The sequence below is a fragment of the Fringilla coelebs genome, assembly GCF_963513975.1.
Source record: "Fringilla coelebs genome assembly, chromosome: 2".
NCBI lineage: Eukaryota > Metazoa > Chordata > Aves > Passeriformes > Fringillidae > Fringilla > Fringilla coelebs.
The window spans coordinates 41472281-41498178 of NC_140029.1; the positions used below are offsets into that span (position 1 = coordinate 41472281).

The following is a 25898-nucleotide window of genomic DNA, read 5'->3' on the forward strand; positions in this document are numbered from 1 at the left end:
TAGGAGGTGGTTTTGGTTTTTTGTTTGTACTGTTGTAAAAGACTTACAAATGGCTTTTGACCTGTTTGTCTTCTAGTTGTAGGATCCCCTCATCCTTCCTTATTTATCAGTTAAAAAAAGACCATAAAGGTCTCTAATGTTTCTCAAACTTGAGCTTTTATCATGTGCTACTTGTGCAACATTTATGACATTTGAAAATTTGGAGGATGTATAGAGTTCAGCTTTTCATAAGGTCATGGTTTCTCTGTCCACTGGCATGGTTCTGGTCAGTTTTCATCCTCTGTGTACTGAATTCAGCCTCTGTTTTGTCCAGGAATGCTACTTTTTCTGCCCTCTTTCAAGCATAAGTCTTCACTAGCTTGATTTAGTGTTGGGTCAGAGAGTGCAGAATAATCTGAAGGTGTTTGGAAATCTGAAAAGGTGAAGATTTGGAACTTGGACATCCTTGCTAGCAATTACAAGGAATAATAGATGGATGAGAGATGGTCTAACTCTTTCTCTTTTTTTTTTTATCAGATGTGATGAGATTTGTGTGTGTGTGTGTGTGGTAAACCTTTTTTTTCTCAATGAAGTTACTGTCTGTTTAATATGTAAATGATGCAATGCAGAATATTGCTAATTCGTGTGCAGGCAAGAAGAAACACTCAGCTTTGTGGTAAACTTCCCTTCAGTGGGAATACATGCTTCCTTGTCCCTGTGTGTATTCATTTCTCAGCATAATTTTGTGTTCATGAATTTGACTGTTCACAACCCAAAATAAAGAGTTTAGTCTACATTTTAGGCAAAATTCCTACATATGTTCTTAAGATGTCATAATTAACTTCTCATACAGGAATACTGTTCCTGCCCCATCCTTTCTAGGACATGCCAGGAGGACAGTAAGTGATTGGATGCCAGGGGCATTGGCTCAGTGTTGGGTTTTTCCCCACTCTCTCCTTTTCAAGGTGGACATTTAAGCTGTAAACTTCACACTGTCTCGTTCCTCTCTTCTTCAAGATCACTTTTTATTTAGAATCTGTCATGCTTATCTTTAGAGAAGAGGTGGTGTCTGTCTTAACTGAGAGAGTTAAAGTTCCTGTGCTTAAGCATGGGTAACTAGGATTTGGAAAGTGTCACTTAGAAAGTAACCATATTTTTAACATTTATTTTTTTTAAAATATATGTTTATGTAAAGGCCCATATGCTTTCCTTGAGGTTGGTACAATACTTCTTTCCTTTCTCCCTTCATTTCTTAATTCTTAATTCTTAATTGGAAGAACAGTTCTCCTCTCTCCTGTCTGAACAACCAGCCAAAAGTAAACAATTAGCTTTCCAGAATATTTCTGGTATTCCCTGACTAAAAAATGTTGAAATGGTTTAAGGAAGAGTTGGTAGTTCTTACCTTTAGTCAGCTAATATTCCCTTACCATTGGAAAAAAAACCCAGTTGTTTGGTGCTCCTTTGAGACAAAAGATATCTGCAGAAACCTCTGCAACTTTAAAGCCTCAGAACTGTGAAATACAGATGATTTTAGCTTTAGAAGTGTCATTTTTTTTTCTATTAAACTAACAATATAGAGATTTTTTTTCATCAGTATTTTCGACAGAAAACTAGTTATTCTAGACTTATTCTAATATTAAGAAATCTTATCTAAGGAGAGCTTTCAAAATAAAGCCAAATTTGAGAGAAAAAAGTGCCTTGAGGTTTTTATAAAGCTGACAAGTTCTAATATTCCAAATACATAGTGACAATGATCTTCTTTTATAATTAAGCTACAAGTATGATTTAATATTGAATTCAAAGCCATTCACTGAATGCTGCTTATATTTAAACCCCCAAAAATCCCCAAGAGAAAAAATGGAAAAAACAATCCCAACATATTTTTTTTTAATTCAGATAAGAAAAAATGAACTCTGCTGCACCTCAATTTAATAACCAATGTTGCTCAGCTACTACCAAAGGCTTAAGGACAGTGTTTAGAAGTGATTGTTCAAAAATAAGTGTTTCTCTAAGATTATGAGGGCTTATACAGATGATTTTGTTCACCTGCTGAGTGTTCAAGAGTGGAAATGTCCAATCTGACGCTTTCCAGAAGTGTTTGTTTGCTTGAAAAAATAGAAACATTCCTGTGGAAAAATAGGATTTAATTAATTTTTCTCCCTTCTTAGCCACATACTAAAGCAATATTATTCTGTACTTTTAATAGAGACACAAATGTTTAGTGGAATGCAAAATCCCAGGTTTCTGAAACGAGGTGTTTTTAGCTTAAAATGTAGTGCTGTGAGCACTGCTTAATTTGTTAATATCTTCCTGCTCTTCCTCTGTTATTTCTCCTTCTCATGAGATGCAAGATGTTAAAATGCTTGTTGAGTACTTGTTATTAATTTTAAAAAGGGCATAGAAGTGTTTTGAATAGGTCTTACATAGTGTTCAATTAAATGGGCAGAAAGAGAACAAGTTAGTACAACTGAAAGACAGTACATTTATGATAGATGTTAAGAAAAAATTCTTTGCTGTGAGGGTAGTGAGGCACTGGCACAGGTTGTCCAGACAAGCCTGTCCATGCCTTATTCTTGGAAGTGTTCAAGCCACATTGGATGGGGATCTGAGCAGCCTGATCTTGTGGAACGTGTCACTGCCCACTGAAAGAGGGTTGGAACTAGGTGATCCTTAAGGTCCCTTCCAGCCCAGGCCCCATTCTGTGTTTCTTTGATTTTATGGGTCCTGGAAAACCAGAAGGTTACATTCATTCTTTGTCTCCCTGAGAAGGAGGTGCAAAAATACTCTTCCAGCTAGTGACCTGCAGCACTTTGGTAGCTTTGGGCTGTATGTGGATTACCACAAAGTAAAGGTGATGGGGAAAAAAGTTTCAGCATGGAAGAAGAGGGCTTTAAAGACCTTTCATAGCTCTCTCAGATTTGGTGCAAAGCAGAGATTTATACTTTAACTTTGGTCTCATCTTTAAAGGGGCTGTGGTTCTTTGTAGTGGAACTTGGGCAGCAGGATGGAGGGAGAATGCTGGTGGTGTAAGGAGAAGTGTGGCAGCTGTAACATTTGCTCCTTAGACCAGTTTTTCCTCTTGCTGATGCCTTTCTGCTGTGATACCAAAGCAATTCAGAGAGGAAACAAAGGCAGTTACTTTAATTAGTGAATTTTATCCTCAAAGGCTTTTCGATCTAATTTGGTCTTCTGATTTTCTGTTGATTCTTCCAAATGCTTCAGACTTAGTCAGACAAAAGTCTTTTTCTTCACAATTGTCAAATTTCATTGAATCTCGAGTCTTGGTGATAGAGCTTAATTGTCAGCAAAATAAGTCTTGGTTTCTCTAAATTGTTTGATCCTCAATTGGTTTAGAAGTGACAATATACTTCCATTTACAGGGTTTAGATACTGTTTTCATGTGGCATGTGGAGCAAAGTTGGACCAACCAAAAACATTATTTCAGTTGTTTTCTGTCGGGGAGGCTTAGACAAAGAGCTTAGTCTCACATCCTTTAAAGTTCAAGCATCTGCCACTAGGGGCAAAAATTATTTTCCTGTAGGCATTCATCTTTTATTGTAGATTTACTGTGCTGCTTCACTTGGTTGATAATCTAATTTAAACCTCAGAGATGATTCATACCTCCTCAAGGGGATTCACAGCTAGTTTATATTGTGTGATGTCAGAACTTTTCAGTTCTTCTAGGATCTCTTTTTTGAACATAATGGTCCTTTGGGTGTTTGAATGCACTGAGGAGTAAGGAATGTAACCCATGCAAATGGTAACACTTGAGAGATACCATTTTACAACATACCTCGGATTTTTTTTTCACATTTATTTGGATTTCTAGTTCAGGTAACTTGTGATGTCTTGACTTAATTTAAATCTTAATCATGCCAAGTAGTCTATTGTGGACAAACTTCTGCAGGTATGAGTGTGGTACCTGTTGAAGAAAGGAACTTTCTGGAAGGTAGAATAGACCATGTGCTGTGCTAGAGACTTTTGTTTCATAAGCCCAGCATTTTGTATCCTGTAATATGACAGTTTTCCAGAAAAACACCGGATTATGAAAGGTTATAAAACCTTGATGTCAAGTGGCATTTTCAGTTTCCATTCTCAGAAAACCAAAAGAAACAAAGAAACAAACCCCCAGTTGTCCAGGAGGTCCTAAAAGGTTTTAGAGTCATCCAAAGACTTAAACTTGTTTGTGACCCCTTCCTGAAAGCGTGACCACTGTATAGTTGACCATAAAAGTTTAGGAATTGAATGTTCATCTTAGTTTCATGTTATGTTCATGTGTGAACTATTATTTGAGGACTTCTTCTCTAGAGTCAGGCAAGGACAAAACAGACATTCAGAAAATTGAGAGGTGTTGTATGTGCGGTTCAGCTGTGATGGAAGGTTTATTGAATGATTTCATATGCATTCTAAAGTTAGGCTACATTTTGAAAACTGTCAGAGCCAACATTAGTTCTCCAAATATTCTAATTAAATAAACTACTATGCTAAGTTGTTACTAATAATACTCTGTAATTTGAATAGTGGTTGGTTTATTAACACAGTTTTGCCTTTTGTGGTTTTTTTGCTTGGAGGTATAGTTTTGTTTCATATGTTTTAATGATGTATCCACAAATTGATCCGGAATCAAGTTCTGTGCACATGCTGTTTTGCAAAGAGGGAAATAAAAAGACAAGATTTTTTCTGTCATTTGCTTTCATTATTACATGTGAATTTTTTCCATTTTACTCATGCCTTATCTGAAATTTGATGTCTTTTTCAATGCAGAATAATGGCAAAGCTGTTGTTTTGGAAGAACCTTTCCCAAACTGTCTGGGGTCAGATTATGATCAGTTATTATTTGCAAAAATTTTAATGCACATTACAAAATAGAACTTGTGCTTCAGGTCCATGAGAGGATTTAATAGTGATTTATGTATCGGATATGGATGCTTGAGTGATAGGTATTTTTGTCATTGCTCCTCTAGTTGTCCTGTTTGTTACAGTCCTGGGACTTGTTTCATCCTAATGTGTCTGATGTATTTTCAGCAGAAAAGCTGCTGGTTTAAAAAAGTGACAAAACCAAATTGTGGTGAAAATGGATGTCAGGAAAACAAAATCAATGTGTAAGTAAGAGAACTGTTACAATCCAATAACAGACATGTTTTGAAGAAAGAAAGAAAGCTCTTACTGATAATTCCTTTACCTGAAATCTTAATTGGCCTTGTGAAGTCTCAAGACCTTGTGTGAATGAAATTAAGCAAACTAATCAGAGTATACTCTAAAGACTAATGAGACAGAACCATCTGTTTCCCCTGCAGTTCTATAGTTAGCAGAGTGAAATATGCTCCTTTAAGAGCAGTTTAAAGCAAGAAGTAAGTGAAATCCTCTGAATTGTTTTCTAAAGACATCTCTTTCAATAGATATAAGTCTTCCCTCGTCTGTCAGAGTGTAACCATGTGAATAGTCTGTACGTGTGTGGTGCCTATGGTTATGCAGTATGTCCTGGATGTGCTTTGCCATCTTCCTTCAGGTGACACTGGCTTTTCAACTTCCACAGTTCTAGTTTGTGAACTATTTCAGAACCTGATTTCTCCCTTGCTGTATTTCCCCTGTTTTTCAGTGTAAAACACCATTTCTGTTGCCTTTAAGGCTTATGTGTTATTCCTCTATCTGGCTCTTTTTGTCACTCTGCATTTCCAAAACATCAGTTCAGGCACTTTTCTGGTTTTATGTGTTGCAATCACCTTGTCTTCACCTTCTGTTCTCAGTTGCTGTGTCCCCAGCTCTTCCACACTTCCTAGCCTTTTATGGGTCCTGTGTTGGGCTTTGTGCCTTGGTCGTACGTGGGATGACATTTGTACCTAGAGCTTGTGTCATGCCAGGGTGAAGGAGAGTGGAAGAACCAATGTTGAAGGAGGAGAGACAAGAGGAAATGGGGAGTGGGATTCAGTGTATGAAGCTGAGGGTGAAGCAGAGGACACATGCAAGCAGGGCAAAAATTCAAGTCAGTATGTACACAAAACTCTCTCAAATATCCAAACAGCCCAGGTTTGGTGAGGTCTGGGACTGGGACTGCCAGCTTGTCTCTTAACAATTCTGTCTTGCAGCTGCTCCCTGGGGCCAGGTGGAGGGAAGATCTTTTCTTAGTCTTGCAGCCCCAATATACTGTGAAGGAGTCTAACAGGAATTGTTAAGAGGAGTATGACTTGGTTTGCACATTAGCCTTCCCCCCATGCAAGGCTTTTACTATTTCTGCACCTGATAAATGCAGCAGTTGGCACATTCCAGTGTTTTTAATTCCCTCCTTCATAATTCTGCTGCTTTCTCTTTCATGCTTACATGTTTGTAACTTCCTGCTCACTGTGCACTAAAGTTCATCCACAAGCTGGCACTTTCTATCTTAAAATCATCTCTCAAGATGCACCAGTAGCGTTGTAACCGCAGTACACTGACAGCAGTTAAACGTATGGGTGGGGAAAACTCATTAATTCCGTGACCCCTTTGTGTTCCTGTACTCTAAAACACAATCTTGTCCTGCAACTTTCTGTTCCAGCTTGCTGCTCCATCTTCCCCTAGCTCCTTATTCCTTCTGTAGTCAATTTTGCTGGTTTCTCTTAACTGGCACAACAAACTCTTCAGGGCAGGGCATGCTGCTGGCTATGTGCTGGTCCAGCCTGCATCCCAGTGAGGCTCTGCCTCCTGCCTCAGATGCATTAATCCTCTTCTGGCTCTTTCTGACATGCAAACAACAAATGGCAAAGTTCTCAGGAGTCCCTTGTTACGAGCAGCACTCCTCTGGTTTAGCCTGTTTATTTATTTAGGAATTCATACTGCTGGACAGCTGTAAATCAGAGCTTCACTGTGAAGTCTGTCTCTGATCTTAACAAAACCAAAAGGGTTTGTAAATTGTATTCACTTCTGCTTGAATGATGGCTCAGTCAAGTAATTTTTTTCCTCCTTGATGTGTGTGATTTTTTTTTTCTGTGTTCATAGAGAAGTGAAAAAATGTTGCTGTTAACATATTTATCATTCTGAGTTTCTTAGAATTAAGAAATTTTAAGTTCCTTATTTAAAAGCCATGAAATAGAGGAAATTACAGGATTTTTTCTTTAATTTTAAGCAACATATATGTAAGGTGTAATAAGTATGTAATATTTAAGGTATATTTATACATAAACATTAAAGGTTCTTTGGTTTTGATATATGCACAATTAATGTTTTAGCGTGGTCAGCAGCTATTTCTCACTTTTAGCTGCTTATTTCTAGTATAGTTTCCTTTTCTGTTTCTGAGATGAAGCTTTCTTATAGCCACCCAGTAGAGGAGTAGAGTAGAGTCAAAGGCAGTGCAGTATAGCTTTTCAAAATGCTTATAATTTAATAATGTAATTATTAAAATTTCTTTTTTTTTAATGTAATGAATAAGATATACAGTAGATCAGAGGTCATATTTGGGAGGTTTTTTTCCTCATTTTTTTTCTCATTCTCATTGATTTCATTTAAGTTAATTTTAGTTTAGTCTGTAAAGAAGTTTACTTTATGGTGATATTTTTTTCCCAGAAGCCAATGGCCCAAGGAAATGCATTGTCAGACTATATGTATATTCTCTTGGACATCACTTCTGGAATAAAACTCCTGGGTTGTGATTGCCTTCAGCTTTTCTGAGACAAAAGATTTTTGTTTGTTTCTCAGGCAAGACTTGCAAGTGGAATTTGGTGCCAGCCAAAAAACAGAAGAGTAGGTGAAGTCCCAAATTGAAGCAAAATATTTATTTTCATGGGGCATGAGGGTGTGGGGTGTGTCTTCTTTAACACAGAGCAAATATTTCAAGGGAATGCTTTGATTATTTGCACAGCAGAATAAGTGAGCTTTCTGACAGCTATACCAGAATATCTCTTGAGTTCTGTAGTAATGACCTTCCATGTGAGGCAGGAAAAAATCCATTGAAAATTATCTAGTGTCATCCACTGAGCATTCTGGATAGCCAAACCCATGTGGTTTTTTTAATATTTTTTTTTATTCCCAGTGGCTTTTTTTTAATAGTAGGAATAGTTAAAAAGGAAAATATGTTTCAGGAATCACTACATGGCTATATAATGAATGACCTTTAGAGAGAATCCCTCCTTTCCAAACAATCACATATTCCAGAAGAGAGAAAGAAAAATAAACTGAAGCTAAAGAAAAATGAATAATCAAGCTGAAGGAAGATGCCAAGCAAAAGAGAACAGTTTACAGTCAGATGGAGATGGAAAATGCTTCTGCTGTTTGGCCTGCCCAGAGTCTTTATCCTCAGAATGGGTGGGCTAGGTAGAGGCCAGAAGTTTTGGCTGTCCCAAGACAGCCTCTATAGAATTCAGTTCCTATAGACTTCTAAACAGAAGAAATAGTTCCTATAGAATTTTCTTTCATGGTTCCAAAAAAAGGAAGAATTGGGATCTGAATATATAAGATTGGTAAAAAATGGCATATTATTTGCTTTTTGAATGATAACCATATAGCAGTGATAACCAGAATAGCAGTTTCTAGAACTAAAATTTCAGGAGTCAAATGCTTTATGTTCAGTAATGTCCTATTTCTCCATTGTTATTTTAGACTGGATTGATGATTGAGCCCCTCTAACTTCAACACCAATTAAAAAAATAGAGAGGGAAGAGAAAAACATTGGACCATTAGAAATTAAGATTCTTATTATGAGAATTGTCTTTAGGAGATAGAATGGGAAAAGCAACAAATATGAGGAGATTTGCAAGAGCTGTGTGAGGTGCACCTCAATATTTTCTGAAATGCAGTATTTAAAGCCTATTCTGAATCATGTATTAATAATATAAATAACACGGGAAAACTCCTTTTTGTTGTTGGAAAAACCATAGAAGGAAGGTGACATATATTTCCATTTTTATTTAAAATCTTGCCTTGATGTATATTTATATATATATAGCTCCCAAATATAAAAATGGCTCTAATAGCATAAGGTCCTTTGGGTGTTTGAATGCACTGAGGAGGAAAGGAAAGAATGTAACCTCCTCTCAGGTATTCCAGTAACAAAACACACTTCAGATACTTCAGCCATCCTGTTTGTAGTATTCTGTTTAAATTTTCTAAGTCCCTTTTCCAGCAAAACAGCACTGGGGATATATTTTCAGCCCAAATTGGGTTTGTAGCAGAAAGAACTAAGCTACACAAGTGCTCTTTTATAAGTGGGTGCATTTGTGGTTAAATATTGTAGCCAAGAATTAAATTCATAATTATGCTAGTAGAAAGTCATTAAGACTCCATTTTGTAGGTAATGTTTTGGGTTTCTGTTACACAGATGCTTTGCATTGTGGTGAGAAGTTGAAGTAGGTGACTTAATATATGAAAAAGAAGGTGGAGAAAAATCAATGGAGAACTTGGTCAGTAGTGTATAACTTGACATCTTTTTAAAGGCCAGTTGATAAGAAGTTGCAAATGGTTACTTTTTTTGTTTGTTGGTTTGGTTTTTTGTGGTTTGTTTTTTGTTCAGTTGGACTGTGTCCCTTAAAAATGGATCTTAAAAGTCATGCTGCTTATGTTGAAGCATACAGCAGAAATTAAGTTCTGCTGTATTTTGGCAGTTCATTAGATTTGGTGGTGTCATTTTAGGTTGTGAGTTTTTTTTTGTTTCAGTATAGTTAACTTCAGAATTCTTTCATTAAACTGAGGATAACTATTAAAATAGCTTCAGTGGATGAGTTTAAAATGAAACAGAGGGGATATCCAGAGCTCAACTTCTAGAATGGTTAGAACTTTGTTCTGGCAATCTTCATCACAGGATCACATATTAGAAGTTTGATATTACTCCAGGGACTGGGAGGGGTTGCAGGTGTCTGCTTCCACTGTCATTCTAATTATGAAGGAGAGATGTAGTTTTGTACTCAGGTTCTAGCATAAGACTTTTATATATTGCCAGAAGTTTGTGCTTTTAAATGATTTTGAATCTTCCTTTCACAATCAACTACAGGGTATATGATTGCAGGGATCAATAATTAGAAAATTCCTGATGAATATATTATCCCAACTCTAGCATACTTTTTTTAACGGGATGACTTTGTTAGCAAGTATAATACAGCACCAAAGTTAAATTCTGTTTTATAAATGCTGTTACATCTGGAATTGTATCCAACTTAGTTAATGGGTAATGAGATACAATCAGAAAAGCAGATAGGATGCGGAAGGTATTTTGAGATTTGCCAAGAAAGCAATTTCAGAAAGAAAATTCAGAAAGAAAATTCAGAAAGAAATCTTCCTCCGCACAATCAAGGTTTTTCCTTTGTGTGCTTCTGTTTTTAGTGGAGACTTTAGATGTAATTTCTGCATTGTATCTTATGTGAGGAGGCTTTGGCTGGTGATAACAGATGTTAATACATGTGCTCTTCTGAGTACAGCCAGGAAAAAGGACAAATCAACTGCACCACATAAATTACCAAAGAGAGAGAAAAAAATATATAGTGCATTGACCTATTTTGGTTTGCCACAGCAGGGCAATTCCAATCAATGGTATGTATGAACTAGAAAGCTCCAGAAACAACTGTACAGTTGGGATCTGTGTATTCATACTAGGTAATATAGATGTCTCAATCAGCAGTAAAAATAAAAATTCATTTCCAAAGAAGCCTGTTTTCCGTTCTTATCTTTATCATAGTTATTCTTCTTCCTTTAAATCCTACACTTAAAAATAAGATCAAACACAGTGTTTGCGTTTTCTTCTCATTTCCTAACTGTTTTCTTGTTTGACAGCATTTGTGTAAAAAGTCCTTTTCAAGTAGTAAATTAATTTGGATAGAAGGCTTCCCACCTGAATTCATTACATGCTGGCTGTTCAGATAAATGGATATTATGGTCTCAGCACATTTCAGCCCAGCACCACTGTGCCTATTTGCAAATGTCTAAGAAAGTGATAATATTCCTATCAGTTTCAGACTGCTAAAGAATAAAATGGGGTAGAATTTCTTATTTATATTTATAGGATGCCTGTGGGGAAGACAGCAATGCTGTATATGGCAGTTTGTGTGGACATGTGGTGCTAAACATATATTAAAAAAAGATAACAGACCTTTGACGTTTCTTTGTAGAAATATGGAAGAAAAGCCAGAGTAGATCAGTAATTGACAGTTATGCAGGAGATGCATTTCCAGATTTCTTTCTGAAGAAATATTTCACAAACTTACAATTCCTTTCAAAGTCGGTAATCCATCTTTAATTATTTTGTTGATTTCATAGTTGTATTTTACAAGGTTGATGTAATGTCTGCTTCCTGCCAACATTTGATACGGACAATCCACTTTGTCATTGCTTTGATGAAACGGCAGGCTGCTTGTAGTTGCAGTGCTTTTTTTTTTTCGGGGTGTGTGTGTTTGTGTGTGTGAGCTGAGCATGGGTAAAGGCTTATCAGTTGCTGAATGCCACAGCTTAACAGCCAGATCTGTGGGGAGCTGCCAGTTTGTGCCACGGACAGAACGGGAAGCATGTTCAGTGCAGTTCAGTGGACGGGTGTTTGCACAGACCCAGTTCTGTACAGCTGTTTCTTCATTTGTACTTTTTGAGTGTGCCTTTATTGCCACACGTACACTTGAGAGCATTATTTTGCTACCAGGTGTCCATTTAAAAGGGCTTTGGTGTTCCAGGCTGTAATTGGGACTGCAGGAGTGCACGGTTCCTCTCTTTGGGGTCAGGAAGCCCGCGCCGCGCCAAGGCTGTTGCGGTGGTGGCACCCAGCCACCCTGGTGTCAGGGGAATAAGGGACACGAGGGGCTTCTGCTCACTCAGCAAAGTCAGTGGCTGCACAGGATGGGCGCTGGGATTGTCTGACATGGACCCATCCTAAGGTTATCTCCTTTGCAAGCATCTCCTTGGCCTGACATACCTTCAGCAAGTGTGCAATCCTAGCTGGGGTTGTTTAGGTTTAGTTACACATAAATGACTAAGTACCTTCTTGAATCTATTCTTAGCACTACAGCTTGGCTTTAGACAGGTTTCTATGAGTTTACAGCAAGGAGAGGAAGAGAATATAACTTTTTTTCTGTGGAGGCTGGGCAGTGAGAGTGTTCCGGCTTCAGAGTAGTTTAAGAGATTTTGAATATTTTTCCCCCCTGGTGAATGCAGTGCATGGATAGGGATATTTAGGCCTATTGCAATGGAGGAGTTTAGGTTACTATGCAAAGCAGTATTTATTAATAACATTTGCATATTGAAATAAAAAGTGTGATGCAATTAAAATTGCCTGCACTGAGGATTAGCTTGATCTCTGAGGGGAAAAACATTCCAAGACTGTGCACCCGTGCACACAAATGCACACACAGGTGGCAAAATCTTTCTATCTGTAGAGGGCCCTTTTCTTAAACCCTTTTTCTTTTCCAAAGAGGCGAGTCAGTGAAGTAGAGAAGTAGTGACAAAGTATTTCTGCAATGTGTGATGAAGCAAGTGGGTATAAAGGTTTTGTAAACTCATTGCAAGGTATAGAAAATCAATGTGCCTACTCTGTTGTATTACACAGAAGTATTTCAGTGAATGCCCTGGCCAACAAAGTATACTAGAAGTGCCAAATACATTTAGAAATAATGTACTCTTGCTCTTAGGGTCATTGGAATTTAGGTTGCACAACACTGAATACTGTGGATGGCATTTGGCTATTCCAGTGGAGGATCCTAGTTTCTTGTTAAAAAAAAAAAAATCCTTTTCTGGTGTTTACATCTTGAGTGTTGATTCAGTTTGGATTATATTTCTTTCATGATAAAGTATGTATAAACATTTTAAAAAGGTGTGGCACAGTCAAGTGTTTTCATTATTTGTATGATAGGTTTGAACATCTATTCCAAAGTATTAGTAGGCACCTGCAGAAGCAAAGTGGGTTTGTAGCACCTGAGCACATTCCGATTCGTGCAATTAAAGCAGTTTACAGAGCAGGGAAGAAAAGAATATCACATACTGAGGTTTGATGTCTTTTTCACAGAGGACAAAAGAGTCTTGATTCTTTCACTTCAAGTTTAGCCTAACTATTGTGTAGGGGAGGAGGTTTAATGAATCATTGTTTAACTTTGATACTGCCAAGTATTTGACCATTAAATAGTCTGAAATGTGTACATAGCACTTTGGTGACAGACCCTTATTTAACAGTGATTAATTGGCATTGAATAGTTATTTAATTACTTCGGAAGAAATCTAGCAACAGTGTGTGTTCTGATTAAGTTATTTGATGTAAAAACAAACATAAGACTGCTGAAGAGAGCACGTCCCCTTTTGCTGCTTGCTACTAACACTACACACTGCATGGAAGCTGAGTGATTGAAATAGCAGATACTATTCACCAGTTTGGATGCTGTTGTAACATTGGCATACTTAATCCTTGATTTCTTAAAAACTTTTTTTGTTTGTGGTTTGGTGAAATTTGACTTAGAAGTTTTAGATGTAGTATTTTCTTTTTGCTTTTGTAGCCCCTTACTGGGATAAGTAAAGGATGTAGGTATTAAGGGAGCTTAAAATTTTTTGTGAATTGGACATACTGGACTGATCTAAGATTTGTTGTTTCTTGGCATGTATATGTATCTCAGAGATGCTTACTTAAGGAGTTTGGGGTTTTTGGAAATAGGAACTATGGTGGCAAAGTTATTTTGATAGTCTGTAAGTTTAGGAGAGAAGGATTTAGAGGTTTTGGAGAGAAAACATAATTTTCAGGGTGAGAGGGCAGGTAAGTTGTGCAGCTCCTGCCTTCTTGAATAGCAGGTACAACAGTTTTCATAGTCTGAAGAAGCGTTCTCAAAAGTTAGGTTTGCACATTCTGAGAAGCTGTAGTCATAACTCTCTAAGCATTTTGAGTCCTGACTCCAAATTGGTACTTTAACTTTAAATCTGGAATGTTTTCTCTTGCATGCTTAATTATGCATAAGCGAGTCACTGATTTACTGTGCTTCCAGTAAGTGGAAATAGTAGTTTCTTCATACCTTGTGAAATAGACCTTTTGTGCTTGTAGACATCCTTATAAATGAAGCAATTGCTTTGAATGCAATACTGCAATGGCTGTGGGACATCTTGTGGATATTTCCAAAGCATAACGCTTCTGCTTGAAGGGGCATTGCTGTCCCTGCCACATGGTGAAGGAACTTGCTTTAGTGAGTTACTGTGCCTTCCTTCTGTGTAGGACATGCTGTATAAAATGCCAGTTCAGTTACATCCGTGTGAACAGGATCAGACATGCATCTCCAGACTTGTCTTTTCTCTTCTACTGTCTCTGAGGTAGTAGAATTGGAAAACAGCAATGACAAAAATAAAGCTAAGGCTTGTGGGTTTGTCGCTTGCCTTTAGCTGTAGAAAAGCATTAATGGTCACCAGATAAACAGTACAGGAGGGAGATACAGACCTCTTAGCAATAAGCAAAATATTTTCCTGGTCTTAATGACTTCAGGTGTCATTTTCCAGAATTTCTATGTGCAAACACTAAATAGACTTAGTTTTCAGTAATTTGAGAATTCAAAAACAGTGAAGCTCTGCTATCAGAGATTCAAATAAATGTTTATTTGGGAAGCAACTGATTCATGTTGCCGCTGTTTAATTGTATTAGGTGGACTGTGAAAGGTTCCAGTTTTCAAGGTTTGTCTTTTTCATATACCATTTCTTTTGCTCACTCAAATTTTAGTCAGTATCATTTTACAGAATTGCTGTATTTACATTTTAAAGAGGATTAGGCAGATTAAAAGATGTTTTCATGTTTTATTGATAACATCAGATTAATTTCCACTTTCCTAGTGGCAGCTCACAGAACTGTCAAAACAGAGGCTGTAGAAACATTGTTATACTTAACAATTCCATAAGGCAGTTGCAAAAAAAATGCAGTTTTGGCAATTAGCAGCTTGATTACCTCTGGGAACTGGAGTGGTTGGTGGTAACATGGAAGAGACAGTGAAACCAGGGATGGCTGGGGACAGCCTGGCTGAGCCGAGTGTTCTGTCATGACCAGGTTGCTCGGAGCACTTCGCGGGAAGAGGAGGAGAGCCCCAGTCCCTCTAAATGTGCAGACCTTGCTCCATGGCTGGAGGTGCCAGCGTGGGGCTGGCCTTGCTGTGGCCATGGGAGAGCAGGCAGCCCCAGTGACCTTGCTGTGGCCATGGGAGAGCAGGCAGCCCCAGTGACCTTGCTGCTCCTGGCAGTGCCACGTGGGATGGCAATGGCTTCTTATATGAGTCTGAAACCACTGCAGATAAAACTGACTTGGGGTTAAAAGGCAAGAAGGTGATTCTTAGGCTGAATTTAGGGGGGGTTTGCTCCCTGTGGGAATAGTCCTTTGCCCTTGTGTGCAGCTCGTCATTGGTGGGTCTCACAGCTTTTCGTGGAGGGGCTTAGCACTGTCACCTCTCCTTGCTGTGCTCCTTGCTCTGTAAAATAAAGTGAAGTCACTCAGAAGACAAGTGACCAAGCTGTGAACAGATTTCTAATACCCTGAGCCAAATCTGTTATTCCACCTAGTTTTTCTTATCTGCCCTTCCTGGACATGCAGCTAAGGAAACCTCTATCAACAGGAAGCATTTAACCTCTTCAAATGATTTTCTTTTTGCCAGTAGAGTCTTGGTTCATTTGAAAATAAACTGGAATGTTATATTTAAGGTTATTAAGAAGCCTTAGTGACAGTGTGTATGCAGCATGTGCTTGATCACTCTTCTGTGACCAGTCTCCATGAAAGAAAATCATGGCAAAAAGAAAGCTTTTTAAAAAATTGCCTTGGACTTTCTTCTGATGTATCTACCCTGATATAAGTAAAAGGGGAACATCCCCACATGATATTCCTAGTAGAAAAAGATGAAAGAGATTTTTCTGATCTTGTGCTGCTGTACACCCTTTCTCTCTGTGTGCAAAGCCTAAAAACAGGATCAATTCAGCTGCTGGCTGCCTGAAGTAACTGCCTTGGGTAGTGAAGTACTGCAGAACAAGCTCTTTGCCACCAGTATCTCTCTTCAGACTCATGTCCCAGACCTGAGGAGAGGATGTTTTCTGTATGGTTTGGTGTGCGACAGAAATTCCCTTAAAAAGGAATGAATGAAAAAGAGCTGTGAGCAGGGAACTAGCATGATGGCTGCTACAGAAGTTCCTGCAGAAGTATCTCTTATCTCTAAATTACCTCGCCAGTGCACTGTGTGGAAACTTTAAACTTGCTTTCAGTTTAATGAGCTCCTTTGAAAGGAGAAAAAAAAAGTCTTTTGTTGCCAGTGCAGTGAATATGTTTGTACCAGTTAAAAGTATAATTGAATCAAGATATATGCAGATAACAAAGCAATGTGAATGCATGTATGGGCATCACACACCTTAGAAATAGCCAGATTCCCACCCCTGGTTTCGTTTCTTTCCTGGTGAGTAGAGATACTGATTAATAGAGAAAGATACTAATCCACTTATGGGTGGCAGTGCTGTGACTTTAATTATGAAAGAAGTCTTGATGTAACTGACTTTCTTCAGTCGAGTAGAACTTGGGAAAATAGAGAAATGTAAATGCTTCACTGACAGCAGATTAAAAATCGTTTTATTAGCTTTAATAAAGATCCGTATTGTCAAGGTTTTCAATAAGTATAAATGTAAGGCTGCATGAGTGCAAATCAATCTCAGATTTTATTTTAGAAACGCCTGCAATTTGAATCCATGTATAATGTTGAGGGGTGAGAACAGAAATGCTAAAAAAGATCAGTTAGATCAGCTAAGATCCATCTGAGACATGCATGCACTAGTGAGCTTCAGTCAAGGATAGGAGCAGATTCCAGCTGATGTTGCTTGATGAAACTTGCATTAGGTTGTCTGACCTGTAAACCTTTACCTGCCCATGTTAAGCATATAAAAGCATGTGTGTTTCACCTGTTAAATTCTGTTGAAATATTATCTTCAAAGCCCATTTAATTTTTTTCCTAGCTGTTTAAGTGAAGGTTTTATATTTGAGTAGAAGGCATTTGTAAAAAAATTTTTCTTCTTCAAAATATATTGCGCTGGTTGTAGGAGACTCCCTTCATGGGGGTTTCCAAAATTGTCATTTTATTTTTAAAGTCCAGCTGTTTTCATTTTAATTGTTTTTGAAGTGGTAAAACATGGATCTTCTGGGGAATGATATTTACTTCCCTATTGTTTTTCTTCTCAACTCTGTTTCTATAGGAAGAATCTTAAATCGTTTCTCCAAAGATATTGGCCACTTGGATGACTTGCTTCCATTGACCTTCTTGGACTTCGTGCAGGTAATTCAGTTGCTGCTGTCAGAGACTTCTGCACTGCATTCTGCATTTAGATTCCTGTATGCTTTGCTGAGGATCAGCTATTTCTCACAGATGTAGCTGAGTCGAAGGAAAGTACTTGTTTGTGAAAGAGAGGTGCGGTTGAAATTTAACGTGTCAGTAAAAAGCTAACATGAGTAATAACTGGTAGGTAGGAGTGGCTATACACAGCTTGCTATTATGTCAAGATTTCAGCTCATAGCAGCTACATGCTTGGTAAATTGCTGCTGATTTGCCTCCAAGCAATCTGGCAAGCTTATTGCTGTTATAAGAAATATGTCCATAGTAAAGAAACAATCAGCTCACATGAAAAGATAGCACAGATTAACCTAATTACATGTCTACTTCCACAAAGAATCAAATGCTTACCACACCATTTCGGATTAAAATAGGTGTGGCTATTTACAAAGAAAAGATTAGTAGTAATAGGGTGAATATAATAGCCTTAATAGGAACAAGTGAAATAAGTTGCTGCAGAAAAGAAAGGTGGACAAAGCATTGAGATTTTGATAATGATGAAATGATAAAGGATTATATATGACATCAAGGTAATTTTTCTGTTGCAGTTGCTATTAATCTTTCTTGTAAAAAATTGCAGGAGGATAAATCTGAAAAAGAGTGATCGTACTGTATGAAAATAACATGAATCACAGAATGCACAGAATTGTGGAGGCTAGATAAAAAAAGACTTAGTGGATTATCTGGATCCACTTAGTGGATCACACCTGTCATGCTGAGGTCAGAAATGTTTCTTAAGGTGCTATTGCTAGCTTTGCTTCGTCCCTTAAAGATAACTTATTCAGGATCTAAACCCTGTTTTGACTTATTTAAAAATTAACCAAAGACATTTCAGGTTGAACAGTTTAATCATATTGTTCTTGCTGAACTCTTGAAAATAGGGAAAAAAATTATTCTGAGGAGTAGAAATGCCTACTAAGATGAAGTGTTTTTTGTAGTTTAGTGAAGTAGCTGAAATTGAGGTGTATGTTTTGTTTTTCATATTTTTACAGTGCCACTTTATAGTGTCATTTTGGGGAAGTAAAGACCGTGGTGTATTTTACCTATCAATTACAGTAATTGGGGTTTTTTGTGATTTAGGGAGTTGCTTACAGTGAATATTAGGATTTTTAATTCATGGTCACTTAATTTAATTTAATTTTAATTAATTTAAATTCTTTTTGAAAGTGCAATATGGCTTTTCTATAAAAGCAATTAATTTTTTGCTCTTTGTACAGATTCTTAGTCTTCTTCATTCTCGTTAACTGTCATATTAGACAGAATATCTTTATTTCAGCTGTCTTGAAACTGTACATACGTGCCTTTCTATTTGACTGGAAGTTCAGTTTGTCCTGCAGTCCTTATCCTCTTCTCTTAGCATACAGTTTGCATCCACAAAGTCTAACCCGTCTGTCCTGCACAGTGTGCTGCTTGTCCATTGGGCCACAAGGGTTTACATGTGCATCAGTGTGCCTCCTTTACAGCAGGCTGCACTGTGTGTGTGTTCACACTATGCTCAAGGCCAGAGCATCCTCTGGGTCCTGTGATCCTGAGATAAAATGATTAACCATTTTCTTTAGTTCTGTGCATTTACAATAGTAATGTGAGGGTTGTGTTGCAAGACAACATGGTGGTTTTATAGCAAGAAACTGAGTGGGTGTTTTGCACGCCCTGGCATGTGGTTTAAAGGCATGTGGGGTTGTCTGAGGATGCAGAATTTGCTGGGAAAATGTTACAGAAGTCTGCAAAAGCAGGGGGAGACACATTGGTGTGATCTTGTCCATACTGCCTTTTGGGAGCAGACCCTGAAGCAAACTGTCTTGAGAATTGCACTGTCTTACTTTTGACAGAACAAACTGATCTGCTTCAAAAGAAGGCTGAGAGAGTGTCTATCCTGTGTGCATGGCACATGGTACAGAGTGTGCAGAGAGAATCATCTACCAGCACATTGGAAAACCTAGTCAGTGACCAGTGTATAGATCCTTTAGGCAGTGTGTGCTTCCCAAAACTGAACTGGTCTGGAATGAAAGAGGGAAGGCTGCTTCACTAGATGTGATTGTTTTGTCCTTTCAAGCTCCTACTGTAAACCACATTTGGTAAACATTTCCTTCATCTTGATTAATTTATGTGGGGTTTTTTTAATTGGCTATTGAATTATTTGTCAAATTCTGGAGTTTGTTTTTTAAGTGAAAAGTTTTTGCTTTCCAAAAAACAAAGTAGGTTTTACAAGTCCAGTAGAGTATTTAAAAGACACAGTGGTTCAAAGCTTGCCTTCTCTATTTGACGCCAGAAAAGAAAATTCAGGATCTTACTGTTGATTAATATTGCACTGCTATCCATAAGAAAAAACCACTTTCTTCATGGCAGTTTTTCTAAAATTTACTCTTCTTGATCAGCAGGCTTCTTGCTTAGTGGATGCTTTTGTAATAAAAGAGCAAATACATATTTATTTCTGATGAAGCAGAGATTTTTACAAAGGATAACTGTTATCAATAATGATAGAGATCTTTTGTCACTTGTTTTGTTTGCAGGTGTCTTTTATAACACTTCTTATAATCCCTTCAGGAAGAAATATTTTCTCCTTTCTAAAAACAGTATTAGCTGGATATAAAAGCCCTGATCCCAGCCATTATTGTTGATTCTTTGAGAGACATTTCCCAACATTCATTGTTTAAATGGTTGTCAGGAGGAATCAAGTGAAACTTAATAAACAATGCAGTAACTGGTTCATCTTACTTTGTGTGTAGAAGCTTTTCTTGAGCGGATTTGCATTGAAGAAGTGGTCGTTTTTCAGAGTTATTGCTAGGATCATTGTGGAGCATTCCACCCTTTTACTGTATTGGCAAGTGAGTGTGTAATTTCAGCACAAATAAATACAATGTGATTGGACACTCAAAAGCTACAGCATGAGCCAATTTAAATACCGATAAATAAATAATTAAATGCCACCTTCTAGTTTCAAGAATTTTGTAATTATACAAAATACAGATTTTTTTAAGCAATGCTAAAACTTGATAACATTCTTTTTGGAGTAGGTAATAAGATTTATACGCTGCACTACAGCCATAATGAGCATTATTAGTTTAGACAGCTATACTGGATGAAAATTAATTCTTTGAACAGAAAGAGTTTAATTTTTTGCATCTTTCATTGAGTTAAGGAAAATAAAGATTTTCTTCAAGTCAGTGGGTAGTTTCTGTACACTTTCTAGTTAGCGCAAAGATGAAAGGTATGTGGCAAGCGCAAAAATGCATCATAAACCTTGTGTTTTCTTTTGAACATCTGGTTAGATTTTACAAAACCATGGCTTTGCAATATCCCCCAAAGTAGCTACTCACATTGCATTTAAAGTTTTCGGCCATATTTTCATTCTTTGGTTTGAAGTGCACCAAAATATAGCACCCCTGTCCTGAGAGGTTGAAGGGAAGAGAAGCAGTCCTCAATGGAAGGCCATAATTTTTTTCTTCTTATGAATTTTAACAGCATATGAAGCATCTCATGTTAGTGCAGCTGACTGTGTTTTGTGGAAATTACTGCTGTATCCACAAGGTTTATGAATTAAAAATAAGTCTCTTTTATGAGAACATGTTTATGGCTATGTTTGACTACATGGCTGGAACAGAATGCTGTGGGTAGATGTGAAGTAGAAAAATTGAGAAGAAAGCAAAGGTTAAGTTAGGTGTTTCAGCTAAGATATCTTTAATGGTTACGGTTAGAGTCCAGATTGAAGCTCATTTAAGTAAAAAAAACCCTTCAAAATCTGCAGTGTAAGCCTGAATCTTATCTTCTGTAATGAATTCTGGCTGACCATAAGGTTCTGTACCAGTTCTCCTAAAAAAGTAAACTAGGAAGCGATGCTATGTTCAGCATGACACTTGTCATTTCTATTAAATATGGCATTAAATTTATTCATAAAATCGAGTAGTAATCAATGTTTGTAGGTTGGCTAAGATAGTCAAAAAGCTGAATTAACTTGGTTGGTGAAGATGATGGGGTTTTGGCTTTTTTTTTTTGCAAGCTTACATATTTTTAATTATTGTTAGCCTCCTTAGCCTCTGTCTGCATCTTGGTCTCTTTTTCTTAACTGGAGTTATGTGGTTTTGGCACAATCTCATCAGGTAAAGGACAACTTGTGTGAAGGCCATTATAGTGCTTTAAAACTTTCTAAGAGGATTTAAACACCTACTTTATTTAGATACAAATGTCCTGCCTTAACCCCTGTGGGAGTATAAGGTTCTGTGGATGTGGACTTCCCTGGTAGGCGTGGGAAATCATAGGCTAGTGTAAAATCATAGGCTCACAGGATGCTTTGGGTTGGAGAGGAGCTGGAAGACCATCGAGCTCCAAACCCCCTGCCAGGGACAGGGACACCTTTTACTAGACCAGGCTGCTCAAAGCCCCATCCAATCTAGCCTTGGACACTTCCAAGGATGGGGCATCCACAGCTTCTCTGGGCAATGTTTACTGCAATACAGCACTCATGAAACACAATACACTAACTGGGGAAAAGGTCAGCCAGGAAATAGAATAAAATTTTGAGAGGGTATTAGGAATTGAAATAATTGAGGGGGGTATTAGGAGTTAAGAATGCAATATATTTAATAGTGGTTTATGCACATTAGCCCAAGTATTCCTGAGTGGCCAGTATTTTGGATGCTGTAGTTTTGAGACCTCATCAAAGGCTGAATCATATTCTGACTCAAGATAGATCTACAGAGCCTTAACATCTTTAAACTCTGATCTCAGACTTTGCCAGATGAGTACCCAAACTGATAAACTACTGCTTGGAAGTTATGTCTGTAAACTGATTGAGTACATAGGACGGTGAAATAGATTTCAGACTTCCTGTTGGTTTTGTGAATTATTCTGGTAAGTTTTAAAGAGATTATTTTCTCTGTAGTTTTTTGTAATTTTTGTAATTTTTCAGTGATCTTATTACTTGTTAATAGAGTTGATTTTTCTGCTTTAGTTTCAAGTGAATTTGAGTAATTAATGTGATGGCCCCTTCATTTTGATTTCTTACCCTATGTTAGATTGAGGGGAGGAGTAAAAAAACCATGATCTGTTTTGTTTCTGGAGAACACTGTGAACATGTGAACTATCTGCAGCTGCCCTTGAAAAAGGGCAGTGATTTATTGAGGAAAACTGAATTGCAAAACCTTTTTCCTCCCCAAAATCAACAGCTTGACTGAGTTTAAATAACTGACTTTTCATATCCTTTCATCACACACAAAGACCTAATCCTGAGACTACTTGAGCCACCAATGTAGGCTGTGGCTGAGACCACCACTGAATGTGCCATTCCCTTCTCACTACACACAAAACACATTGACTGCAGCTTTATGGAGTGAAAATAGTGAAGAAAAGGAAAATGTGAAGGAGGTGTCCGCAGTCATTTCTTAAAAAAAAAGAGAGAAAGGGGGGAAAAAAAAGCTGCTGCATCTGGATATTAGGAACAAAAAGTGCCTCAGACTGGAATAATTGCTTGGGTCACTTGCTTTCGTATGTGCACAAGGGTGGAACTGCCGTTCCTTGTTTCAGTACCACTGACCCCTGCATTTTATTGTGTGAGGATGTCAGGGAAAGTGTGTAGAAGGAATTTGAGGATCTTTTAGTTTAACAATGACGTTGTTATTTTGTGCTTTCTGCGAGAGGTGGGATTCCTGAGGCGTTTGTTGGCGTTGTTTTTTCCAGTTTAGCTGAGTTTAGTCTGTATGCATGTGTGAGTTTTGAGAGGTATTTTTATTCATTAAAGAATAATTCTTTCTGTGTGTTTGCATGTGTGTATTCAAAATATGATCAGCAGTGTGTTGTCCCCCTCAGCAGTGGAATCTGTGTTAAACATCAGTATACTCTGTTGAGCCTGGTGCATAGTGCAGACCTGTGAATACCTTGGATGCTTTTAGCTTCCCTTTTGCTGAATCATGGTAGTTTTGCTGTGCTGAGGTTTAAATGAAAAATAAATAAATTAAAGAAACACAAGACAGTTGCCTGGTAACACTTGACAACTGAAACCTTACAGGACTTTTTCTTGCTGTACCTTCCCAAGATGCATATTAAGGGCATCTCACTATTGCACAATGAAGGACTAGTTAAAACCTTAAAAAAATGTAATAGGGGTATATATTTTTTCATTGGTAACTTTTGAGCTCTAGTTTCAGAAAAGGTTAAAGTTATCATTGCAATAAGATCCTCATTTTTGCTGTGATCACGCAGTATTTGCATGTCCTTTCAGTTTTGGTCTTTTTTTTTAAATTAACCTCACTGTCTTGTTAAAAACAAGCAATCAAACAAATAAAAGGGGTGGGAGGTAGTGGAGGAAGAGGAGGCTTGGGTTTCATTTGTGTCTCCAAGACTAACACGCAGAAGCTGTGAGTTTAGCACAGACACTTGTCTAAATAATGCAGTTTTTTATTGACCTTTTCTTCTCTGTCCTTGAATGTCTTGATTGTTAAATCTCAGTAGCCAATTAGTCTTGTTGATGGTGACCAGCAGTGGGAGATAATCTATGCCAAAGCTATTGCTGTTCTTTATTTTGTACCTGTCATCACATTCCTTTGAATGGAAGGGTGAGTATCTTGCACTACAGACTGAATATTTACTCAGATTGGTGGTTTGTGTGCAGGATAAAATGTGTAAAGTCTGGTGTCACTGCTAATGGGTGAATTCCTGTTTATATATGGACCTCAGCTTCCCAGGGAAGGCTATGGTCTGTTCTCACTGTAGTGGCTATGTATCCCCAGCCTAAGCCTTTGCCTCACCCCCCCTTTTTTTTTTATTTTTTTGATTTTTTTTTCCTATTTATGTTCATTTGTAGAATTTTTTAAGAATAGGTATGCATGCAATTGTCCACACATTAGTGTCAAGGAAGCAGAGATCACTACTGTAACAAAACTAATTTGTGTAGGAACATAATGTAAATGCTTTAATATTTTAGGGTGTTTATTTACTTGGTGTTAATAAAATTTGAAGATGCAACACTTTATCTGACACGAGAAAGAAGGTAAAATAATACTGAAAATGTGGTGTCATTACCTTCTTGTCCTCTTGCCTCCTTTACTGCTTTTCTTGTTTTTCTTAATTAATTTCCTTTTAGTTTTTGCACTTCTGCATTTATGTGGTAAAGGTAGGTCATAGTTTTGTACTGGGGTCCCTTTATTTTCTCATTTGTGGAATACAAGTGGTTTGAATATAGTGCTTTGAAAAATAAAGCTAGTTTTCAATTAGTGGAATTCTGTCTTTTTCCAGAGCATATGAGCATTGTGAGGTGCAGTCTTTATCCTAATTTCTCTAACATTTGAGCAGATTGAGGTTTAATGGTACTTGTTCTTGTGGTATTTTGATAGCTGGAACCTGTAAATACAAAATTACAGTCAGGTGTAAATAATCTCTTCTCCAAATGGGCTTCTCTGTTTTCTTTATCAGATTACTTTCAATATATTTTCAGTTATTAGAAAGCAGGACAGTTGTATGGAAGTCCAGTTCTATGTGGTTTGGAAATTTCCCCACTTTGGTTAATGTGGAATTTGTAAAAGTTCCAGAACAAAATTCTATTCATTTGGGGCTGTTCATATCTCTTGGAAGGTATTTTCTTGTTTGCTTCTCTTTGTGTGAAAGAAGGCAAAGAAATATTCTGTAAGTGTATTTATGTATGAAAGCAAACTTATTTTCTGTAGTTTTCTCCTTTTCTTTTTGGTCTTTCTTTGTGTATATACTACTGCTGTTTTTAGAACTAGAGTGGGAATTTTTATTATTATTTTATAGGTATTTTATATGTATTTTATAGGTTATAGGTTTTTATAGGTTTATTAGTATTTCCCTGACTTGGTAAACATTATCACAACCTATCATATCTGTGTCCCAGACTGGTGATAAGTTTTAAGACTTCTGAAAATCATTAACATTTCTAACACTTTACAGTAGCCAGAAATATTTTAATTCTGCTGTCAGTCACAGAGTGTAACAATCCTATTCCAAATGGTGATGAGTACAAATCTGCTAGATTGCCTTTAACTACTGATACACTATAGATAGGGTAATGTCTGCTTACAAACAAATTAGGATTTCACTCTTCAGCAAAAGGATTGGAGATTTCACTTTTGATTCAAGAAGGATGGAGAAACTTGGAGGTAATTTGAATTACTGAGCCATGTTGCTGACACTTGTGTTTGTGTGTGTTAAATCTTTATGTGTATTTGTGCCCAAAACAAACATGTGGGACAAGGAATTATCTTTAGCAAATTAAAGACTTCATCTCACAGAAATGTTCTGCCAGGGCTATGTGTGCATCTGCACAATATAAGAACTTTTTTCTTGCTGAAGCTGATGCTGTGGCTACTTTGTGAACTCTGCAGCTGATTTGAAAATTCCAGATGAGTTTGTTTGTCAAAAGGTAGAGGAGACTGCAGTGTGGGCAGTTCTGTATGACAAAATATGAGTGTTCAGCTGGTAACTGAATGTCATATGTCTTTTTATTACATCTTTTTATTACATCTACATTAAAGGACATTTTTGTACTGTTTAAAATAAATTGATTCATTTGGATTGTACTCCTGAAATACAAAAGTCTGTGTATTTAGGCTCTTTCAAGGGCTTAATAATATCTATTCCTGCACAGTGGAAGAATAGGCTGCTGAGCTATTTCATTTTCTTTCACAATCACATCCCTAAATAATTTTCTTAATGGTTTTT

At 37.3% G+C, this 25898-nt stretch overlaps 1 protein-coding gene across 1 annotated transcript in view; it reads left to right on the top strand.

Moving 5' to 3' along the window:
* The window catches only part of ABCC4 (ATP binding cassette subfamily C member 4 (PEL blood group)), a 140005-nt gene that overhangs the window by 60212 nt on the left and 53895 nt on the right, over nucleotides 1–25898 (top strand). Inside the window, exon 20 of the mRNA XM_084201258.1 lies at nucleotides 17095–17174. Coding sequence (XP_084057384.1) covers nucleotides 17095–17174 — 80 coding nt within the window. The remainder of the gene's footprint in view (nucleotides 1–17094; nucleotides 17175–25898) is intronic.